Source organism: Notothenia rossii (genome assembly GCF_949606895.1).
Source record: "Notothenia rossii genome assembly, chromosome: 1".
Taxonomy (NCBI): Eukaryota; Metazoa; Chordata; class Actinopteri; order Perciformes; family Nototheniidae; genus Notothenia; species Notothenia rossii.
The window spans coordinates 82,872,272-82,897,805 of record NC_136912.1 but is presented as its reverse complement, the minus strand read 5'-3'; the positions used below and the strand labels follow the sequence as shown (position 1 = coordinate 82,897,805).

The window sequence follows — 25,534 nt, the reverse complement described above, 5'->3', positions numbered from 1 at the left end:
ACTGGGGGCTCACATGTCACCAGTGGAAATGGTTTATTTGTCATCAGCTTTGTGAATGTTGATTGCCTATTATTGCTGCAAAGTCTGTGTGTGTGGGTGTTGTTGTGTGTTTGCTTTAAAGTCTACATCTGCATGTGTACTGGACAAAAACACCAACTCACAGTTTTCAAGATGCCATGAGGCTCTAACTAATATCCGAAGAGGCCAAATAATCAGAGGCTAAACTGGTGGTGCATCAGCAATAGACTGTAGATATTTAACACGATTTAGAGAAGGATTCTTTATAAATGCAGGTACTGAAAAATAGATGATTTGCTAAGCGACCTGAAGCATAGAAAAAGCTTTCCCAAAACAGGTGCAGACAAAAAACAGCTGCTTACCATGGCATGAACCCAGATTCACTCTTCAGGCAGCAGCAACTACAACAACATTGTACCCTTAGGTTGAGGGCTTGTGGGCTTGATATGTATTGAGTCATGTGGCTGTCAACTCTCCACCCAGGCAACATTAGAGGAGGCATTACAACTACAGTGCAATGGGTATTTGGGTCATTGTGGAAAGAATAGCAAAGGATATTAACAAAGTAGTAATTATAGGATCAATTATTCAGATAACCCTTATAGGAAAGCCAACACATACAGTAAAGGCAGATGCCATTGTATGACGAGATCCTGACTGAGCACTGGGACAGGTGATGTGGTGTATTGAAACCTCCTTTCAATCGTTTTAGATAGCTTTGAGTTTGAAAAGCCTCTGAAAAGTAATACACTCTAGATTTGAATGAAAACAAGGCTATTAGTCTATTAAAAGACTAACTGGTGATTTTAATGTCTGAATGAAGTTCTTGGTTTCCTTAATAGGCCCATTATTTCAGAGATGATCAAAACACAAAAAATCTAAAAAGATAAAAAAACCTTTGAAATACCCCAAGCCTTTTTCCCAATGTAGTGCTTTAAAAGCTAGGGTCTGTCAACAGGTCAATCAACAGAGAAGACTGTTTGGATTCCTGGTGCACAAACAGGGTTACATTTTCCTCTATTTCAAAAGAGGGAAATCCTCTTCAATCATTTTGAACACATTCTAAGATCTGTAGTTCACAGCAACTCCCCTCACTGCGTGTGCTCAGCTTTGAGTCTCTATGGGAAGTGGCTTTTTACATAGTTCTCGGAGAATGTTACAAAATCCATCTACACACATTCGCAAACTTGTACTTGCACTCAAGTATTTCTAGGACGACATTGTTTGGCATTTCAGCTATGTTGTCCACCTGCTTTATCTGCCAACCTGCAAAAGTGGAGGCCGAGGGTGAACATATTTTCTTCCTTAACGTTTGAGGGTTAGTATGGTTGAACAATTCCATTAAATGTAGTCAGTGATGAAATATGAACAGGTGAATTAAATTATTCACCAGTTTGCGCTGAACCCTCTGATGATAACATCGTCCCTGGCAGGCCAGCGATTCAGAATATGAAAAATATATTTCTGTAGAGTTGGCAATTGTCAAAGGAGCACTCCACTCTCCTGTTTGTGTATGCACAAAGAACATCAAAGGCTTGTCTGAGATCCTCAAATGGATGATCTTAATGTGACACTAGCAGGGCCTCAAAGGCAGAAGCGGCAAAGCAGCCCTCAGAATAGTCAGGAGCAGCTTCCTGTGCTGCCACCCCAACTTCTCTCTCCTTCATTCCCTCTCTTTATCTCTTTGTCTGTCTCTCTATTGTGGCATCGTCTCTCTGATTCTCTTATCTCACTCTCTTACTCTTTGTCCCCCCCCCCCTTGTCTCTCATTCTTCCTCTCTATCATCCTCTTTCTTGCACACACACAGCATCTCTAGTCTCTTCCGTTCTCTCTCATGATCTCCACTTATAGAAGACAAGCCAATTCTGCTGTCGCTCTTAATGAGAAATGGCATGCAATCGCCACAGCGTTCTCACCGGTACATTGACGCAAATAACAAAACCCAGAGGTTAGATTTCACCACCGGTGACTTTGGATTGCTATTTTGGAAACAGTCGATAGCTATTGATGAGCGAGATGGGAAAGGGGAAAAGGGCATGCATATTTGATAGAGCATCATACATCGAGGTGAATGTTAAGTGCGAACACAGTGTGGACGGTTTGTGGTGAAGTAATTGAGTATTTATGTATGCGCAATAGTTTATTTGGATGTTTTTATTATATAACAAGGTTTGATTACTGTGCATGAATTGATAGGGTCAAGTGAGGTCAACCCAATCCAAATAGCCTTCTTAAAATACATCCACTAGGTGCAAATATTAAATATAAACCGAAATACAAAGCACTAGGATTATTTTCAAGATTCTGAAGTTTAAATGTGCTTATCCTTCAGCAGTGTAAATCATGTTTTTTCTAACCTGACATAGCCACTTTAAATCAGTCTGGGAAAAGGCTTGCCATTATCTCTGATGAGATTAACTGTTACCCTGGAAAGGCCTCTCTCCACTGCCTTCCGTCCAAAGCAGCCACTGGAAGACAGCCTGTTTGGTTTCTGTTTCATGAGAAACACAATTTGCATCCTGGCCATCCATGGTAGGTTCTGGCTTATTTCTGCATTCTTGACGGCTATATCATCACTGTGTGCGGATGTGCTGGTTTGGATTCTGCCAATTGTGTTGAAACCAAGTGGGTTTCTGTGCTGCTTATCCATTAGTCAGGGATTGTGATCTCTTTCAGCTAAGTACCACTTTAAGCTGTGTATTTAAAGTGGTGGTAAAACACAAACTGAATTCTTCGGAGCAGAACGAAAGCATACATCCTCTTTGTCACTACTCTGTGTTTGTGTTTGCAAAAAGGTTTTCCTTTCTGATTGCTTTTTGAATAACACAATATAATCATTGAATGAACAAATAATAAAGCAGAAAAGAGCACTTCTGAACAGCTGTTTAGTAACAAAGATGTAAATAAGCTTGAATGATTGCATACACATAATCAGAAATAACTTGGGAAGATGTTCTGCCTCTATATATCTTTGCAGATTAAATATTGTATTTAATTCATCACAACTGAACCAGAGATTTCACGGGTCTGATTCCTGCTGTGATTTATTTTCAGTCAGTTAGATTCAATCACAAGACGCAGGTTTTTTCTTCTCTCAATAACTGTAACAACAGAAAAGTAATCTCAATTAATGAGGTTTCAGATTCCGGAGAAAATCATAGATTAATAGTGACGGTCTGTATTAGCAGTTGTACAAAACCAAAGCAGTAAAGTTAAACAAAACCTGCAGAGAGTGGTACTGGATCGTCAGTTTCTTACAAAATGAGGAGTGGGTTAAACCAGCTGCAGTATGATATGCTGATGTTACTTATTGAGTTATTCGACATTGCACATTAAAGTTATTGCCATGAAGAAGCCACAGCTTGCCCAAATGAGTTAGTTTTGTGGGCAGATGTTACAGTCAGCATGTATTTGATTACGAACCATATCGTTTTGCTGAAATGTTCAGAAGTGTAGACATCATAAGTGCTTGCATTGCAATTTTTTGTTTAGGAATTACTATACTATATAGCGTGTGCTTTTTATTCAAGTTCTCCTCAAACACATGGTCTTTTTGAGTTTGGATCATGGGGAAAGTTAAGGTTAAAGCCGCAGAAGATTAGAAACCTTCTGTTTTAACAGCCCAACCGGTTACAGATGTGCGCGGTAAAAAGCTTTGATTCAGCACACTGTGACGGCGATAATGTTTTATAATCTAGTCATTAATGAGAATAGCCTGTGTTACACGCATACAAAGTCAACATAATCTTTAGTTTATGATTGATGGTTTAAAATACTTTGTTATTTTCTTCTAGAAATAAACAGACATACTACTGAGTTGGGCCCAGACTGTGTTCAATTCAAGGCTGTTGAGCATCATTTACCGCTGTTCTGAAAGTATCGCAGGAATACTGAGACTCTTTGAACCATTATGAGCATTGCTTTTCAATTCCATACAAACATAGAGATGGCATATCTCTGCTCTATTTGTACAAAACTGACAGTATTTGTATTATCCTTTCAATTGGTATATAATACCGCTGCATGGTTAGACTACTTCCAATTATTTATACTTTCATACAAAGTAAAGTATTACATGTTTGTATCGTCCTTGGACTTCAATGTAACGGTAATGCATGATGCAGAAACTGGGGTTAATATGAAGTCATCCATAAGTCATGCCTCCGTGTTCCTGTAGAATACAAATAAATACTTTATAAAACTGTATAACAAGTTTTTTTTTATTAAGAAGTTTCTGGAGCCCCTGTCTGTTCAAGAGAACACAGGGGAAACACATGTTATATACCTAAGCATCATCCGGTTGTGTTTCTGACAGTCTCTCCTTGCACATGCACACTATCTAGAGACGGCACTCACACACACTTTATGCATTTAGCAGAGCAAACTAGCAATCCTTATTTCAACTTCCCATTTGATGTGTTAGATGGAAGTGAACTTCGATGAAAAGACTGAGGCCGTTCACTCCAATTTTCTGAGGAGTCCTCCAGCTTAATTGGTCAAGCTCTTATCCCCCAGCCCACCTCGGCTTAGTCCTGGAGGAGATTTTCTCCGCCTATACCTCTGCCTTCATTTCCTCCTTTCTCCTCTCCCCTCCTCCCCCCCCCAACCAGTAATCGGAAGGGACTGATGGGGGAGAAGAATAGTTACTCTCTCTCTCTCTCTCTCTCTCTCCGACACTGCACAGCCTCCCTCAGGCAAGACAGACAATGCTGGCTAGTTGGTTAATGAACGCCATGTTCGTTTGTCACGCTTATCAATCACCCCATGTGTACGTGTCATTTCAACATGTTTCCTCATCTGCCATTGTTGTTGATGATGTTGTTTGCTCTCGAACCGTGTGATTGTATCTGAGTCATGGAGCAGAGATGCAGGAAAATGGGAGCTAAAGGTGATACCTGAAATGTTGGTGTATGATTGCAGCCTCTAATGTAGGGAAATAATACTGGAGCCATGTGGGGATTGGAAGGCATGTTTATGCAAGTTGTTTTTATCTTTTGTAAAAATACCTACCTCCTCTTCTCATTTGCCTAAATTGCTCATAAAACCAGCTGGATCCAGGCAGTATTCATCTTTTTTTCTGATTGCATTTCAGTGTTTTAAAATGAACACAATGGATTATTTTTGACATAGTTGTTGGTGGTTTAATTTTCAAATAGTCACATATCAAAATGTGCTAAAAAATGTAACACGCTGGTGTTGCAGTGTCCTTTATTTCTCTCAAGAGCACCCTTACAGTGTTGTGCCATTCACCTATCATTTGAATGCCTGAATTTCCATATTTAGGCAATCAGAAAATCCATTAACATTTTACCGTTTCACTGCGATGAGGAAATGTTTGGTGCCGAAACAGAGTGTTCATCCTGCAGCCCAGCGGGCAATGGACTTTATACCCAGCCGACCTCGCAGACTCATGTTGGAGGCCAGATGCACTGCTAGGAACGCTCATCCTTGGATGACTGAGCCCAGTTGATGCTCACAGGATGATACACTCTCTGGACAGCATTAAAAAAGGACATAGGATGAATAAGTAATTTTCTGGCTCACTAATTAACACAGTCTTTAACACGGACCGTTCCATCCTCACTGAGGGCTCTGTGAGGGAAATGTGAAATAGTATAGCTAAAGAGTTTACACAAGGAATGTGTCCCTGCATGAAGAATAACTCGATAATGCACTCAAATGGAGCAGTGAAGATGAATTGGGATTTCTTTGGATCATCCTCTTCCTTCTTATTTAGGTAATAACTAAGACTTCTACTTCACTTTAGCACAAAATGTAGCCATTGGTCGGAGGAGGTTTGATAGTATTAGGATCAATATTATTGACTCAGCATGTAATTACTCAGGTGTTTGTTTTTGGCATAAATACTGGGACTGTGCAACACATTCAGCCACTTTGTTGAATACTTCTTTTGGGTTTTTGTCTTGATCTGGTCTTATCAAATTTATATCTTGTCTTTCTACTGAAAACTATACTTGAACCCATCTCATGTTAAGGACGAACCGCTTATATGCTGTACTGTAGCTGTTTGAGTCGTCACATTGCAGCTTTAGCATTAACTCCTCATTATGCTTTTGATAAGATAACCGAGCGAGGCCCCACGTGAACATTGATTCCTACAAATCATGTTCTTTAAATCTCTTGCATTATCCCGTCTAAAGAGAACAAAGAGAATAGCAATCCATGAAATGAAATAGCTGTGAAAACTAATGTGTTTTATCTTACAAGTGAGCAGGCAGTGCAAGGTCGACTGCCATATACACTGCGTGAAATGATGCGTTGCTCTGCTGAATTAGAGAAAGAGCCCTAGTCAGTGTGGTGGAGCTATGAGGGAGAGATTGCATGTCAAAAGATGTTCCACAGTAACGGACGAGTCTCTGAGAGCTCATGAAATGATTCACTGGTGAGTCCATGCTCAAGTATTAATCAGATAGCATGCGCCTGCCTGTATGAAAAAAAACTCAAACGAAACTAGCTTCACATATGGGCTCCCACAGGAGTACTTAAAGTGGAAACATTTGTGGAAGAGAAGATACATTTGACCATTTCCCCACCGATATACTGAGGGAAAAGGCATTTCAAGTGTGAATACTGATTCCTACACAGTTTCCCCATCAAAAAGAATGATGAAATCAAATGAAAGCAAATGTTTTTATTATTGTTGGCATATCAGTAGCATTTTAAAAGTCAACATAGTTATTATCCAGTTGTTAGATGGCTTCTAAAAAAACAGATTGAGAGCACGGTGAGGACGACAGCGCACCCTTTTGCCCCACAATTGAAATGGCCAATTCCCCTTTCCATGTAAATTGATTAAAATGGAGGTTGTAAGTAGGCTTCTGCTGTATTGCATGGCCTATATACAGCAGTGAACTGCAACAGTATAGAGTATTATTCTTCTCTTTGTGAGGTGTTATCATGGGTGCTTTCCCTTGTGATGGATAAGCTCCTCCTCCACCATGAAGCCTTCTGGAAAAGGTGGTTTTCACATTTTTAAAGAGTAGAAAATAGTTTTTCAGCTGCAAGTGTAAGTCGCACTGTTGGTGTGCCACATACTCAAAGCTAAGAAAATCCCTATGAGTCCAACCACTGAATCACTTTGAGTTGAGCTCTGATGCTAAAGTACAGCTTTGCTTTGCGAGACATCCCAGAATCTGCTCCCGAATTTATGAGTCACTGCACAAAGCTCGTCACAGCTTATCTTGAATTAAGAGCTTGTTTACCAAACAGAAAGCTATGCTATTTACTTATTTGTTTCAAGCTTCAGATCAAATAGGCTGTAATGTTTACATTACAGTGATCTCTTAATACCAAAACAGCAGTGAATAATTGATGCTGCACATCAGGGAGTAGGTTGAGCTTCAAACTTTGAAAAGGCAGAAATCAAAGGACTTGGCCAAGTCATTTTTAAGTACCTCGTATTAGTAACCCCATGAAGACCTAAATGTGTGGTGGTTATTTTTTGGCTATGTTTTAAAACAGTCATACATGCCTCGTTTTTTTTATTCACAACCTTGCATCTATTATCAGTCCATTGGGACACATGTTTACCATACATATGAATAAGCATAGGATCTACTTGGTGTGACATTTTACTCTTGCACTTCTAAAGTAAGGAAGGTGTTTTCCTGCCATCCTTCCGTGGACACACTAAGCTATTATAGTTTGACACCTGGAGTAAACATTTCAGGAAGTTATATTATTCCATTTCCTAAATGCCACCAGTAGCTCAGCCTATAAGAGTTCATAAGGTAATCAGATTGGGACGTCCACAAAGCGATCTTAGACAGACTGATGGCGCACTTAAACTGAAGGCTCAACTCTGCTTGGAACCCTTCTTCTTTGGGTTGCATTTACAGTAGCAAAATATGTTGATACTATCTGGTACTTTATATGTACGACCACTGTTGATGTTCAAAGCTCATACCAAAAAGTGGAGCTTCAACACTGCAGTCCACTGATAGGACAGAGAGAATCGTCACAAGCACAGCAGGGGACATCATTCAAGAAACCCTGCCATTTTTAGATCAATCAAAAGCAACTGCCTTTTTTTGCATTCATTTGATCAGTGTTGTCATGCAATTTAATATTAAAACCTCTAAACAATGCATATGGATGTAATAATAATAAACTACATCAAACTTTCAATTTGACGAAAATGTTACATTACAAAAGAAACAATCTACGTATTTAGAAAATGTCAATTCACAACAGCGAAGAATGTAAAAATAAGCCGTTGAACAATACGAGTGAATGATGATACATTTCACTATCCAAGCAGGATTAGAGATCTTGTAGAGATAAGTGTTAACTAGCAATGTTAACTATTTTGTTGAATTACCTCCCTTTCAAAATGCAGGAAAAAACCCTTATTCCTTTAGTTCTCGGCCGGTTCATACAACTAACAAGAAGGACATGGAGAATGAGCCAGTTGTTTAGCATACCATTAGTGTGACAAAAGTGTTTCACCCAATCATAAAACCCTCCAGAGCCCAGAAGCTGCCCGAGCTCCCCAGGTGTCCCTCCTTTCCTTTTTCCTGGGCAGTAACCCGTACACATCCGAGGCGATTGGTGTGATAAAAGATGTTGTTTATGAGCATGTGGAGTGCATCGTGCCATATAGACACAGGTCCTTAATGCATGGAGAGGATTTGTCTCCATTCCCTGTCCTTGTCCTTGCATGCATTTTTATTTTTACGTCTCCATTCTGTTAATAATACATGAATGTCCTCTTTCCCTCCCCCTCCCCCTTCCCCCCTCTCCTCCCCTGTAGCAATTATTGAACCCACGACCACTAGTGCTGTCTCAAGCCCAGGTCAGTATATGTCACCATGCTGTACACCGAATCAGCAAAGAGGTCCGCTGCCTCATACTAACCCCAGCTGAGATCCTCTCCTCCATCTTGAGTTATAACAATTGGCTGGCTTGAATGCCTGCTGGGTGTACTTTGTATGTCCTTTATTTGTTTTTTATTTGCTTTCCTTATTTTTTCTGTTATTTTTTGGTTTGGCTTATACAGCGTGGCTATATATACTTCCCGCAGCCTGTGCCATCACAACACCCTTCTTTTCATTACCACGCCGGCACCCCCCACCCCCACGCGGAGCAAACAGTAGTGTCATTAAAGTGGCTGTTCCGCAGGCCTCTGGGTCTGATGCTTTTCATAATGCTAATGGCTTCTTCTGCTTCTTCTTCTTCTCTGTATGGCTTTTTCACCTCAAACACCACCAATCCCCCACTCCTCTAGTTCTAAATGCAGTGTATATTAAAGGAAGCTATTGGTGGCTAAGGCCTTTGGTTTTTGTTATTTTTTGTAAGATGGAATCTGGACTGTCTATTTAGTTTTATCACTCCTATTCTGTCTTAATCTTCCTATATCCCTCTCTCTACCTTCTGTACCCGTGCTTTCCTCTTTCTAGAACAATCAGTTGGCTTTCTGCCAGACTCTTTAACCTGATCTGCTGCCAGTGCTGTTGTCAGTGCTACATTGTCAATGTCGCCCTTGTGCCGCCCCCCTCCCTCACTATGTTCTGCCGCTTCCACATTCAAGCTCGAATTAATCCCCTCTGCCTGGTCGTCTTTTCTCTCTCTCTAATGGTTTTAAGCAAGTCACAGAATGTAATCTCTCACTATGGTTACATTATTTCTTCTTAATACTGTTCATGTGCACAGGAACATGCTGGAAAGCACTCACACTGAAAAGCTTTCACTGGTAGGGACACAAAAGCCCCTGAATTGAAAACATCCTGAAATATTCACACATGCTCATTTGCACCTGCACTTACAGTACATATGAGGATTCATACTGCATGGTGAATCCGCTCAGTGTTGTCGTAACTTTTCCATCCAGCTCTGTGGATGGATACCATTGTTTCATGTTGTGTTTCATGAACACACAGGCCTGGATTATTAGCACGTGTTCGCCTACCTGTCTATCTGAGCCAAATATAATTATCCATGGAGATTCCCTCAGATAACATATTAAAATAAGGTTAGCAGCAACGAACAGTCCTGGCATGACCCTGAACTCTCATTTGATGTAACGCTTGCAGAACAAATGACAATTTCATGGTCCAAAGGAACACCACTGGTTTCAATCGTGGAGATAAACTCACTCAGCATCCCACTGTTCTTGTTTTGTTCCAAGTTGTATTTGTAGTTAATTTTTTGATGGCGCCCTCACTAAGTTACTTGGCAAAGGCAATTATTTTAGATCCCTGCAAATGGCTCTTTGTTCAATCAAGTTTAATAATGAATTTGACAGTATGTTATCTCCTTTTTTCCCATGTGAATGAGTTTGGGAAGATGCGCTTCCAAAAATAAGTGTTAGGTAAGCAAATCTGTGAAGTGGGAAAAATTGTTCATCCCTCACTGCACCTGAAGTGCATGTTTCAGGCCACTGATCAAGGGCAAATAATAACTAAGGAAAATCTAATTACATAAAGAAAACAATGTTAATAGGCAACATCAGTCATTGTGTTTGATTATCTAACCTTGTTGTGCCAGTACAACATAAGCAAAACATAGATCTGGCAGGCCATTATGTAATTGTGAAAGTAATGAGGTCCTATCTAATAGTTTTGACTCTGATTTTGAATACTATGATATTTCAAAGTCACAAAATTGCTGCTGCTCGAGCTACATTACAAACTGGACTGTATCCACATGGATACAATTAACACAGTTTCATCACCGACTTCTCTGCAATACTAATTACACTTTAATAGTAGTAGTGAATAATAATAATAATAGTAATAATAATAATAATAGTAATAATAATAATAGTAGTAGTAGTTTATCTTGAGTTGTTGGAAACATTAAGCTTTTATCAACAAAACTCAAAATGTTGATGGCTGAAAAAAAAGAAACATGGCAAATATCACAACCCTCTCTGTGAGGAAACTGAAATCCTTCAATATGCGCGGCAGGCTGCTGAAAGTCAGCCGCGGTCAGAGCACTGTTCTTGGATTTGCATGTGGCATGAAGGCTGGTTATGCCAATAATAAGGAAGTCCAACTCTGTGGTCGGGCTGGAACTGCACAGTCTGCAGGCTGAGAGGAGGATGATGGACACGACCGTCCTGAACAACTCCTCCCACCCCTCCATGATGAAGTGTGGCAGATGGCCGGCACAGCTCTGCCCACCTAAGAACAAGAAGCCAAGCTTCAGGCGTTCACTTGTGCCCACTGCCGTCACGGCAACTGTGACCACCGCCTCAGCCAGCTGCGACCCCCTCACACCAAGACTTAACCCACTCCCACTCAGCCGGACCTGACTCACTCGCTGCTCACGTCTCTAACTGCTCCACACTCAGAGGTCACCATCGGACATTTCCTTTTTTCTAATTCTGATCAATAATAAATGTTATAATGGGAACTGTACATTCATATGTCAAAATAACAAGGTATTAAATTGGCGGTTCGTATGCCATGTACATCTGCTTTTCCAAGGTACTGAATACAATGTGTGAGTGTTTGAGAGTTAAAGATACAAACATGAGCAGCATTATCTCAATAGATCAAAACTGATGTTTTTTTTAACCGTTCTCTTGATTAGTTCATAACCCCCTTCCCATACTATTTTCGGTCAAAATTGACCGGTGTGTTTTGCACAGTGATATCTCTGGAACCCCTTATCCAATTGTGATGGTTGACATCTCATTTGAACAGTCAAAGCAAGTAGAATCAAGGGTTGACAGACATAATTACACCGGGGGTGAATTTCATGTTATCATTTTGCAGTAAGTTCAAAGATAGTGCTTACTGTACATTACTGTATATTATAAAAATGCTTGCCATCTAGGCTGTGTTTACTGGAGATGGAAATGCTTTAGTTGGTGTTGTAGCTGAGATTATTCCCGTTCCAATGATGTTTGGGATGTTTTGATTTGATACAAGCCAGTCAGTGTTTCATTTTGTACTTTCAACTATATGTACTATATATGGTCCGGACCCACCGGTGGGCCCATCAAGTTCAGCATTCACTGCATTCACTGTGATGAATATAAAATAAGACATCTATACTGTTTTCCTCAATGAACATTTAGAGAAAAATAAATATTCAGGGGCCTCTCCCTCAGGGGCCGCTTCCTGGTCTGTTGACTGTTGGTTAGGCTCATAGTCTGGTTCGCTGTTGTCTTCCATTTCTGAGACATCGTCCTCTATCTCTGGTTCAAAAAATGTGTCCAGAGCCTCTCTGACAGAAAATCGCTTAATCGGTCGCCTACTCATTGTGTCAATGAGTCAAATATGAGCAAGGCACAACAAATATAACTGCATGAGAGACGGTAAGGGAGGGGCATTTACTGCGAGAAAGTGAGAGGTTTTTCTTTCTCGAGGGCCCAGAGCTCGCACCTGTGAGCGCGAGAAAGTGAGAGGTTCCCGTAACTTGTTTTGTCTGGAAGGTGTGGGCGGGACATAAGTCGTAACAGACATAAGTGTGGGTTCAAGGTTCAAAGTTCAAGGTTCTTTATTGTCAAACTAACATAGCTACAGAGTAATTATGTCGTTGAAAATCTTAGGTCACAGGCTTCTCCAACAATGCAACACAATAATACTGTGTGTGTGTGTGTGTGTGTGTGTGTGTGTGTGTGTGTGTGTGTGTGTGTGTGTGTGTGTGTGTGTGTGTGTGTGTGTGTGTGTGTGTGTGTGTGTGTGTGTGTGTGTGTGTGTGTGTGTGTGTGTGTGTGTGTGTGTGTGTGTGTGTGTGTGTGTGTGTGTGTGTGTGTGTGTGTGTGTGTGTGTGTGTGTGTGTGTGTGTGTGTGTGTGTGTGTGTGTGTGTGTGTGTGTGTGTGTGTGTGTGTGTGTTTGTGTGTGATCAAAAACAAAGTCACTCGGTCACTTTTGACCCGAAACGCAAGAGAAGGGTTAAAGCACTAACATGCTTTAGTTAACAACATCTTAAAGTTGCATTCTCTTTATCACATTCATAACTCTGTTTATTATTAAGATATCCTTCTCATTTCTTTAAGGTCATTGTCAAATCTAATAATAATGATCATATTAAAAATAGTATGCCCTGACATTTCGGATATTATAGTATTACTTTTACAACCCGGCTTTCTAATAAATATAGCGCTTCCTACCTCTTTTTCATAATAACTGTTATACTATTATTATGAAAATGTATTTGAGGAATAGTTTGACATTTAAGGGTGCAGGTTTTCTTATGTTATTTTCAAAAGTTAGACTAAAGGACGAGAAGATTGATGCCACTCATGTTTGTATATCATATATACATCTACAGACATTAGTTAGCTTAGCAAAACGGTTTGAGTCATTTGGAAAGAGCTAACCTGGCTCTCTATAAATAAAACCAATCAATATAGCAACTTCTTTAAAGCTATTTTTTGTATTGTTTGCTTTAATCACAGTCTGTATTTTGGATCTCTTGGGCGTCAGAGAAATCTTGTCTTATCTCATGTTATAAATGGCATACAATATTTTCACACTCGTCAGGGGACCGTAGACATCAATAAAAACCATCTGTCATTGCTCCTCTTCATTTCACAGCACCATGAACGTTTACACTGCCTATGGTAATATGGTAACATATTGTTCACAATAAAAGACTTAAGCTTGTTTAATCTTTAGCATATGGATTTGTTTTTGCTCTTAAACGTAAAGCACTGATCCTATAGTCGAAAGCATCTGGCTCGGTGCCTCCCTGTCATCCCAATGAAATGTAGATCGGTGATAATAGCATATGCTCCCTGAGGCTTTCACTCCGCAAATCACGTGACAGTTGGAAAACAATGTTCTTAACACTGTACTGAGCCCAATTGCTTGTTTTTGCGCGGCACAGTGCTGCTGGTTCAAGGAATATTACATGCATTATACATAATGTGTGTGACTCTCTGATTCCCATGTGTCATGTTTACTCCCAAATAAACACAATTCAGGCAGCCTGAGTGTAGCTAAGGGAAACTGGTCCACACTGTGTCGCTCCCCTATTAACCCTGTTCTTAGCCCTCATTCCTCACAGGGCATTATTTATTTCAAATATCTGGTATAATCAGAACTAATTACAGAGGAGGAGAAGACTCTGATGCTGCCTGGCATGTGAAGCATTTGTTGAACCCTCCCCCACGCCAGCATGAAGCTCTAGGAGATAGGAAGAAAAAGATTGATGAGTCCGTGAAGGTTTATGTGTCTTAGTAATATCGTGGAGTAGGTCATAAAACAGAACTTACTTTGAGAGGATCAGTGATGGAGCAACCTTTTAGGAATTGTTCACTTTTAATCCAGAGCGGTGCCCTGCATGTTTGTGAAATCAATGTCTGTACATAGCTGTTTTAAAATTAAGTCTCAGAAGCTTAATGTGGACTATTTTCCGATTGATTTAAAATGTGAGTAGGTCATGTATCTTTCTTTATGTAAGGTCTGGAGGATAACTTCAAAGAGATAATCTAACTTATTTAATATTCTTCCAAAGTCACTCACTCAGCTCCCCAAGGCTCAGGGAGCTGGGTTAATCAAATTATTTTAGGCAGTATGTAAAGCTTCCTATAATCAAAGGATAGCTGGCTAATTTATATCTGATATTTGGGTGACGTCTTCTTTGGATGTTGACTTTAAACAAGATTAAGTTTCCTTTTCCTATTCTTTATTCAGTTATCTGATGTTAGTACAAGTCGGAGCCCAAGCTACATTTTTTGATGTTACACTTTCCTGAATAAATAAACAACTTGGCCTTTTTCTCTTAAGTTCCTAATTAATATTCTCTCTTGGCCATCACTTTGTAAATATTAGACCAACTATTACTGGAAAAACTTCATACGCACATTCAACCTGTATTTGAATCCATGTAATGCGTTACTTTAACAATTAAATCTTCAGCTAACTGTTTTTCTAAATACTGTTGCAGCATTTTCTAACTTTGGCCCTACAACATAATGCATCTTTAGCTTCCTGCATTCAAAGTTAATAAAGTTGAGACTTGTTATCATATTTCTTTTTCAGCCTTAGTGGGAATAGATAGTGATAAAAGGGCAACAGTTGGAAGTAACATTTTAAATTAAGGTTTTACGAAGTTCTCCCAGTTCAACTGAGGCACTGCATTGTGGATGAGAAACAGCCTCTCTGCTGAGTGTGAATATTGGTGCTTATTGCCTTGTTGTGAGGCCAAAGTGACTTTAAGATTCCCTGTATTTATTTTTGTTTGAAACAGCACTTTGTCTGTGGGGCTATTGTCAATATGGTGTCACATCAAACAGTCGCTCGCTTTCTACTCACGTTTCAACATGAAAGCTTTAACATCAGAGCCAGGGAAAAGAAGAAACTGCTTCTCGTATTCACTGAAAAATATTTAACATATTTAACCCAGAGTGCATTACTGTAAAAACCAAAAGTAATGTTTATATTTTTGGTGAAAATACTACAAAGTTAGAGAGTGTTCCTGCTCTTGGGCCCTGCAGCAGTTACTAACTTCTTCCAATATAATGAAACAAAACATATGCTCAAACATATGCTACATTGTCCACATGGATTACTTGGAGCTGGTAATCCTGAATTAACTAGTGAAGACAAAAAAGTAAAATATTCATAAAAGTCATGGATGAAGATACTAAAGTATTGTTAACGGTATCTTTGAGTTAAGACACAGTGATATGCTTTTGCTGTCACAGCATGTCCTTCATTTCCATCCGGATTATTTCTGACATTGAGCAGGAGAACACTGATACTAAGAGATTGATATTGAATTCCCTGGATCCCATTGGATAAGCTGAATGGATCTGGCTGTCTTTTGTTTCACCCTCGTTCCCGTCATCAGTACAAAACACCAGTTACATAACACTATCGTCTGTGTGTTCCTAAATTCTTTTCAAACCAAACTTGGTTCCCATTTGTTGTCTTTTCAGAATTTTTTAAGGCTAGCATATAAGCACTCTGAAACTTGGAGAGTCAAAATCGAAGCAGGCACCAGATTTGTAAGAGGCTTTATTCCAATATAAATTGTTTTGTAACTCTTATGTAGCCACAAGCACGAGCCAGAAGTGCTAAAGTTAAGTCGAGTCAAGTGGCAATTACAATACAGTCATCAATGTGACGACTGAATACTCGGCTTTGTGAGTCACCCCCAGCTAATGAAATTATAAATACGCTGCATTTATGAAATATTCAATAGAATGAATCATCTCCCACTGATTAGCTGACGTCAGGGTCGTGTCTGAATAGACTGGTACTGTATATCCTAGACCTAGAGGACTGGACTACAGTATTTAACTCCTCGACAAGACTCTAAAGTAAACAGCCTCTCTTTACCCAGCATGCCTGGTGTCAGACACGCTGAGCTACCCTCAGATAATCCTTCTTGGCGGTGCATTTTTTACCAGCCTTATCAGTTGTATGGTGATGAGATGAAGAGCCGTGCAAACCCCCCCCCCCTCTTCACCCGTCTCTGGCCACCGCACCGCCACCCCGACTCCTGTCCTTTACAGTTTGTTTTGAGGTGATAGGCTGACCTTAATTTTTACCCGAGTGCTAACTCCCACAATCATCTCTGGAAGGGCATGATAAGCAGATGGCATGTCATCTATCATATTTGACCCTGAGAACCTTGGACAATGTGAAAAGACGATGGGCTTTAGTTCTGTGTGACTGGAGGCCTGTAGTTTCCTAAGTCAAAATCCTGTAGTGACGGTACACTGAAAATAAAACTGGTATTTCTACCAATCCTCATATATATTTTATATATAATTAAAAGGAAATGGGAAAGCAAAATTCTCCAGTGACCACATGTATAAACCTTCTCATAATGCACTAAATATTTCAGGAAACATCCAGCACTAAGTAATACCACTAATTATCACTCTTTATAGCACTCCTGAGCTTTACGGCACTATCCTCGGAAACATCAAAGTATGGCAGTGTTTCCAGAGTTCATTGAGTTGATCATCAGTACCCATGCCTGGAAAATGAAAGCCTTTTTTATATAATAACAGCGGACGCTATGATTGCCGTGTGATCTTCTGTTTTCTCTCAGTAATTCATGTTAATGAGAATGAATCAAAGGAAGTGCTATTTTTGCTTTTTGGCTGATTGGTACACAGTTGTTTGTGTGATTTGAGTCATTATGATTTAGGTTCTTTTAAGCTGTGGCTGCCTGGGATTTTTATTACAGTGCCCTAAAACACTTTCTAAAGTGCTAATACTGATTAGTTAAGTGTAGGAGCACCGACGATGAAATAGATTTGGGATTTACTGTGCTGGGAGCATTACTTTAAAGACAACGTGATGTCTCTTTCTCTTTATTTGCTTTGGTTAATTAATTGTGAAACACTTAAGATATGCTTCAAAAATCAACATTCAGTGCCAGTGCAGGCAGCAGTAGTTAGTATGCACAGTGAACTGTCCACCTCCACTCAGAAAGACGCTGTAGTCAGGCAGCGTACAAGCTCCATGTTTTCCCCAATACAAATATTGGTCAGTATTAATAACAAGAATATGCTTACAATCCTCTGGGTGACAATGGATATTATATTTATTATCATACTGCTGAATCATTTAGAAAGAATGGCACTACTTAACAACTCATATAGTTAATAAATGATAGTAACATAAGGCAAATAATACAAAAACATAGACCATCAAATGTACCCACAGGCAACGCTACCCTCACGGAGCATCAAGCACACATTTTGAACTCTAAGAGTCCCACTTACCTATCGTACCTATCTAAACAGGTTTTTGTCTCGTGGGCCTTGGCATTGCTGTACCCCCCACAAACACTTGTTTTCAAGGTTGCTTTTCACCTGTTTGTCAGTCTCAGATATAAATTGCTGTGTCGCCCGTCTCTCCTCTCAGCAAATGATTCTGCTTACCCCACATCTCTCTGTGAGTCTCTGTTTCCAGTTCTCTCGTTCTCCTGCTCCCACATGTACCAAATCTCCTCTCTGCCTCTGATTATCTCTCCCACTTCGCATCTCCTCAGGAGTGTCGGCCATTAACTGCAAACCTGGTCATGCTTTGAGTCCCACGCACACACAGAATAAACGCAGCGGCGCACACAGGAACCGTAATAACTGTCTTCAGAAGAACAAGTTAACTATTTCACACACTTCACTTTTTCTCTTCCGCATCTTCTATGGAATTTTCTCTGTATTTTTGTGGATAATATTTTTAGTGGGTATTAAAACGAAGACCTGTCAGAGCCATCCAGATTTAAAATTGTTCCAAAGAATCTCCTTTCTTTTATGTGTTTATTCCCACCTCTCATTTGAGCTCTTGTTGCAGGCGGTGCTTTTATCCCTGTCTCTGTCACTTATATTCCTTTTCTCTAGCATAACTTTTCAGAGTTTGCAGATCACCAAATCTCACACATCTGCACCCCCAAGATCAAAGCACATTATGCATTGTAGCGCTTTCAGGCCTGTGACACCCTTCCCCGGGTTTTGATGTAGATGTTGTTGTTGCACACTGTTTTCCATTCTCACTCTTCAATTGAAAGTTTGGCAAATAAGAAGAAAAGACCACACAAGGGAAGTCACCGTTAAAGGGACAAGAAGATTGTTTTTTTGTCAATTCAAATCTTTTTCCCACTTTAATTGGCTTTTTTGTCACAGCAGTCAGAGCGATTAATAAGACGGTTCAGTTGGAAAGATGAGTTTTGGTCCCAACAACAGACCTGACTCTGCAGATGCTGTGTGAGAGCTGGAGCAGAAAATGGATAGTAATTTCCTTTTATGACCAAGAAAGGCTTCTGTAGAGATTCAGTCTTGGTCTATAATTGAGACACAAGGGTGTATTCTCTTTCTGGACAGACTCTAATAGTTAGTGCATTAAGGGGGATGATTGAAGAAAGCAACACACTAACAGTAGAGGATGCTGTAAATCACAAAGGATGGCTTTTTGGCCAACTTGTGGGTTGCAGAGGGTTCACACTGTGCAGTGCTTCAGGTCTTTCCTCTCTCTTCTCTCTGGTGAGAGCACTTTTCTGCAATGTTAAATGGATGTAATTTGAAGCAAAAGGGAGAACACTTTTAGCGGTAATGGAGAGAAGGCCTTGGATGTGTTGTCATTGCCCTTCGAAATGCAGTAAATGCACTCTTCAAGCCTCGCTCAGTTGTTAGCAAGCTCTTCTCTTTTATATTCAGCTCATGAGGAGCTGAGGCAGGAGCTTTCATTAAGACGTCAGCTAAACTGCATATTCACACATCTGGAGCTTCAAGGCGTCAATCCTGCATTATCTTACAAAACGGGGGGTTGTTATTTCAATCTTTTGTATACAAAACTACAATTCACATTATTGTTAGTTGTTTGTTGTTAATGTTAGTCATTTTAATTTAATAAATTGTTTAGCCTCATATTGATTGTGCATTTTTGCTGTTTGTGTCACCGCTGAGGCTAAGCCTGCTGTGCTTTATGTGTACAGTAACCATGGTTAGATGTGTTATGTTATTACTACTTAAGCAGAAAGACACCGGTTACAGAATGTAATGCACACAGTGCCTCTTTGCAATAGAACAGAGTCAGTGTCCTTGGGTGTTACTCCCAAACTCATGCTATTTCTTCCCCTTATTTGACCTTCCATCGTCACCTCATTTCTGTAAAAATCAAACACCTCGCTGTCATCCTGTTCCCTTACAGCAGTGCTGCTACCTGAATTCTCCACTGCATGTATTTCACTGAACTCGCTCGCAAATCTTGATTTAGTTTTAGAGTTGCAGCGGATGCATTGATTAGGAACAATGCCTTGATATTGAAGTTGGACGCTAAAATAAATGCAATCATTCCTACAGATAGCTTGTAAAAAATAAAAATAGCCCATTGAGGATTACACCCACATTGAAAAACCTTATAACGATTACTTACTTACTAAGTGATGACATTAGCTCTCTAGCTTAGATAAGTCAGCGCACAGGCCAGCATGGTTTTGTGGTTTGTCCCAGCTATTTAAATACTGTTATCTTTCATTTTCAGTGCTAATACATCAAGACGATTGTATATGAATTTGGTTTATAAATCTGCAATTTTTAAAATGCTAAGAATGGGAAGGGTTAATTAGGGAATGTGTTTGCATTACATTTAAGCAAAATTATTTGATTACATGCTATTTTTTCATATTCTAGTTACGTTTCTTGCAGAAGAAATCTTTAAAAAAATGTGTTTTCGTTTCTGTTGAAGGAATTAACACCGCCTCTCAATGCTTTGATATTCTTATGAACACATTTAATACTCAGCTTCTGTCCGACATCTAACGGTTTAACCATTTCCTGCAAGCAAGTGAATACGGGTGGCAGGCAGCTTGTTGTGTGGTTTCATTTCTATATTCATATATAACAGCTGCCTGCTGCCAACAGATTACTTGTCTTTCATGTGATTGTGCCAGGGGGCCATAGTCTTTGTGGCCATTGCCAACAATCGTGATAATACTTAAACCACAGCAACCCTTGACATGTCTTCTTCCATATATGTCACTCCATGATAAGTGTTGGGAATTACACAGTAATTAGTTTGCCCATTCTAAACAAACCCTGACTGACCAGTAAAGATAGTATACCTAATGACTCCTAAAGCAATCTCTGCTAAACCCATTCCTTCCTAATATGCGCAATATTGTAATATTCTAGGATTTGTCTCACTCGTTTATATTAAACATACAGTACATACATAATACAATGAAGACTCTTTAAGCTGCTGTTTTATTGATAATCTAGTCTATTGCGCAATCGTGTTCTTTTCTCTCTGCCACCAGATTAGTGAAGCTCCAGATAATCTATCTGTTTATTTGTTTTTCTGTTGCACTGTTCATTTTCACAGTATTCAAAACAGTACATTTGCGTAAAGAAAAATAGCAAAAATCTGATATTTGATCCAGATCATTAAATATGTGCAGTATGAGCTGTAACTGGAAAGTGATATAGTGGTAAAACCAGTGTTTGTGTATGTTGTTGTTTTGGACCATTGTTAAATGCACAGTGAAAAAGAGTTGAGTCAGCAGGATGACATTGTATATAAGATTTGCTCCATATATTGAAGTTGAACTCTTACTTTCAGCACTACCAGTCATCACAGATGTAATGACTGATGTGTTAGCTATTGATTTGCATTTAATGCGGCTTTGACTGAGACAGAATTAAATCCTCTCTTCATCCCAACAATTTAGACACAAACAGCATAACTTTAACATTTGGTATCCACTTTGTATTCAAGATCATACTGCAGGAAAAGTGATAGGAGGGCTCACTAGTGCTCCTTATGAAGTGTTTAATGCACTCCCATATCTTTGTCCACCGAGAGATTTTTAATTTAATTCTGTTGACTTCCTGCACTTAAGGCAAGGCAAAGCAAGTTTATTTATATAGCACATTTCAACACAAGGCAATTCAAAGTGCTTTTCAAAAATGAAAGACATTAAGAGCATTAAGAAACATATTGTGAAATGACATTTAAAAACGCTCATCTAAAAGCAATGGTATATTTAAAAACACTCATTTAAAAGCAAAGATACATTAATAAAAGTTAGAGTGCAATATGAGATACACACATCTGAAATCTTTAGGTCTGACTCACAATCATTGCTAACTTTTTAGCAGAAATAGTTTTCTATCACCTCCCTTTCTTTCCTCTTTCTTGTTTAACTTGTCCTTTAGTTACTTCAAGTGTTTCATGCTAAACGAACCCCCCTTTGGAAAATTATAATCTGACCCCATGGTATCTTTTTACTTTTAAATGCACATAGTTAAGTTTACCTTGTCTTTCTAGGAATGTCCTCCGTGAACCAGGGTCTTGAAACCAAAACGGATTCCTGTACCCCATGGTACCTTTTTAGTTTTCGCCAAAACTATTCCTCTTTTTTATAAATGCACATTAGTTAAGTTCAAGTTGTCTTTTCTAGGACTTTTTTGGTGTCCTCCGCAAACCAGGGTCTTGAAACCAAAACGGCACACGTAGGGGACTTTAACCCCAATAATGACTTTAACTACCTACGAGGGGACTTTAACCCCAATAATGACTTTAACTACCTACGGGGGGACATTAACCCCAATACATGTAGGAGACTTTAAACCTAAAAATAATAAGCCTGAATATATCAATTAAAACCAGTGGCAAAATGGCGTTTAAAAACAGTCATTAAAAAGCCAAGATATTAAAGGTGGGGTAGGTAATTTTGGAGAAACCAGCTCGAGTGCGCTAGAATTTGAAAATACACTGCCGGAAAGAATCTGCCACTTCCTTACAGAGCCCCTCCTCCAACACACACGAACTCTCACATGACCAATGAGGGCACGAGATAAGTTTGTGCACAGATGGAAGGCTCACAGGCAGGTAGGCCATCCAGTTATTTTACCCGGGCCGGCTAAAATGATTGGTCGTGCTTTTTACAGTACTAAGGCTTCCACAGATGAAGTTTTTTTTAATGGATTTTTTGTCAAAGCACTTCAGATATTCATTGCTATTGGGATGTTAAGAGCATTCCATGGAATATAACAAAAAGTGTATCTTGAGCCGGTTTCTCAAACTTACCTACCCCACCTTTAAAATAAACATTAAAAGAAAAAATACATGGCTAAAAGTTACAGTGCAGTTTAAGTTATGAATAGTTCAATTAAAAGCAGCAGCAAAAAGAAAAGTCTTCAGCCTGGATTTAAAATTAGTCAGAGTTGCAGCGGACCAGCAGGTTTCTGGGAGTTTGTAACAGATGTTTGGAGCATAATAACTGAACGCTGCTTTACCATGTTTAGTTCTGACTCTGGGGACAGAAAGCTGACCAGTCCCAGAAGACCTGAGAGTTCTGGATGGTTAATAATTTAGCTGTAGGTCAGAAATATATTTTTGGCCTAAACCATTCAATGCTTTATAAACCAGCAGCAGTATTTTGAAATCAATTCATTGACAGACAGGAAGCCAGTGTAAAGACTTCAGAACTGGAGCGATGTGATCCACTTTCTTAGTGTTAGTGAGGACTCCAGCAGCGGCGTTCTGAATCAGCTGCAGCTTTCTAATAGATTTTTTAGTGAGACCTGCAAAGGCACCATTACAGTAGTCCAGTCTACTGAAGATAAAAGCATGGACACGTTTTTCCAAATCCTGCTGTGACATTAGTCTTTTAATCCTAGATATGTTCTTTAGGTGATAGTAGGCTGATTTAGTAACTGTTTTAATGTGACTGTTGAAACTCAGGTCAGAGTCCATGACTACACCTAGATGTCTGGCTTTATCTGTTATTTTGAACATTGCAGACTGAAGCTCAGCGCTAACTTTTATACATTCTGCCTTGGCTCCAAAAATCATTACCTCAGTTTTATCTTTGTTTAATTGGAGAAAGTTCTGACACATCCAGTCATTGATTTGTTCAATGCACTTACTCAGTGTTTGAATTGGAGCATAGTCTCCTGGTGAAATGGTTATGTAAATGTGTGTGTCATCCGCATAGCTATGGTAACTTATTTGGTTGTTTTTCATTATCTGAGCCAGTGGTAGCATGTAGATGTTAAAGAGAATAGGCCCCAAGATGGACCCATGTCATATTTGTAAACTCAGATGTGTATTTACCTATAGAAATATATTTTTTCTGTCCTTTAAGTAGGATTCAAACCTATTTAGAAACCTTCAAAAACATTGTGTTATTGATAATGTAGTTCCATACGCCGTGTCTTTATGGCACAGCAACAAATGCAGTGCTTCAAGTCACACTCCAGACACCTTTCTCTCATACTTCCTTTAATTATTTTCTCCCTTCTCTTTTCAAGTTGGATGTCTTCAGAGTCGCTCCCTCGCCCTCTCAGAGTGAACTCTCTTCTCAGAGCAGAAGTTCTGCTGCACAGTGTTGTTTTACTCTTGCAGACAATTATCTCTGAGACGCCTGGACAGAGAGAGCTGCACTTCACGACAATTTCTCCCAACCTTAAATCAGTCCACACTGCCTATCACAAACTAAGGTGCACAAACACATACACTAAATCACACTGACATACACACATTTCCTGCAGCATTTTCTCTGTTTTTATTTATCACATATTTACGCTGTTAAAGCTGTTTGATCTTGCGCTAAAGTTCATCTTGCACACACCGCTTCAATCACTGTCACGAGCCTCAGGAAAAACCTCTCAATCAGCCAAACAACAGATGACAGCATCTATAATAAACCACCCATTAAGCTCTAAACATATGCATCGCCTTTCTCTCTGTTTACCACCCCTCACAAGTCTTCAAAATCTTTTTATTGACAGACCACACCTTGAAGACCTTGGAGATTTTTTAGACGCGGTTGGAAAAGGTCATGACATTCAGAAATGACATTCTCTTTGGGGAAATGGCTTGGATGCCTGGTCGTTAAATAAGGTTAGTTCTATTGGCTCGATTTCCCAGCTGTTGAACGTGCGAGAGAGTGGCCGGTTCTCCGCTTATACTAAAGGGTCTCGGTGGAAGTTGGAGGGGTTTCACCATGTGTGATAACTCCCCTGGAGGCCAATAAAAATTGCAGAATGTGCTCTCTCACACACACACTATTAGCACTTACAAGCTGAGTGTGTTCCCATTTGGTGGTGGTGGTTTGCGTGTATGGATGTGTGCATTAGTGGTGGATGGCTGGAGGGATGTTGCTGACAGTTAATGATACACGTCTGCGTGCACACACACATGCACACGCACAAACACTGTTATGCATCCTGCACAGCTCGCTGCTATCTCAGTTCCCCGCTCCCCTGCTCAGTTTTTCTCATGCAACACAGAAATTGAAATGCAAGTGCTTAAGGGTAAAGCCTTGAAGGCCCCCAAACAGAAACCATTAACCCTCTAGTATTCCCCTGGCCTCGCAGCTGATGAGTTATTCAAGGCTTTTGACAAGGATCCTCCCTCTTTACATCCATTAATGATGAAGTAAGGTCAATGAACACGTTGAAAGATGCCTTTGGCAAAATAATCTCGGGACTCAATACACCAAGGCTCAATGGTCCTCTGAAGTGATAAACGGTCCTTTTTTTTAATCCGAGTTCCCCCTTCCTGCTGAATTACTGTAATGTGTTTGAAACAATCAATGGGCTGTGCTACTCACAAGCCATAGTCCTGTCACCATTGACACTGTTAATTAGCCCTGAAGAATCCCAGCCGCTTTTGTCTGAGCACATTTAAAAGGAGACGAGCGGATTAGACCTTTTTGTTCTGCATTTGTTATTCCTAATGCCATCTAGCATGGGGAGATCTTAGTGATGGTGGGTGGCTCCCAGTAGGCATCCAGCCACAGATCTGCGCACCAACATGAAACAGCTAAAAAAGACTGGAAATGGGCCCATGTGCCTTTCACCAGAACAACAAGCAATCACAGCACAGATCAGGATCACAGATATTCTTTCTTCCATGGTTGTTCATTTGTGTTGCTTTTATTTGTCTGCCACTGAATTTCAATTTGTCTTCGTTTATTGACATTTAAAGGATTTATTTGGGTGTGTGATGACTAGCAGCCCCCTTCTTTGTTCCAAATTAGCCGGACAAAGGGGATAGATAAATCGACCTCAAAAAACATAAAAATATGTACTTTATTTATCGTTGTATATCCTATGTATGTTATATATA

At 39.7% G+C, this 25,534-nt stretch overlaps 1 protein-coding gene across 2 annotated transcripts in view; it reads left to right on the top strand.

The window, feature by feature from the left end:
• negr1 (neuronal growth regulator 1) overlaps positions 1-25,534 on the top strand; it is a 152,498-nt gene that overhangs the window by 110,722 nt on the left and 16,242 nt on the right. The window contains exon 7 of one of the 2 annotated variants that reach the window (XM_079642169.1): positions 8,793-8,834. The exons of the other annotated variant lie outside the window; for it this stretch is intronic. Coding sequence (XP_079498295.1) covers positions 8,793-8,834 — 42 coding nt within the window. The remainder of the gene's footprint in view (positions 1-8,792; positions 8,835-25,534) is intronic. 2 annotated transcript variants of the gene reach the window in all.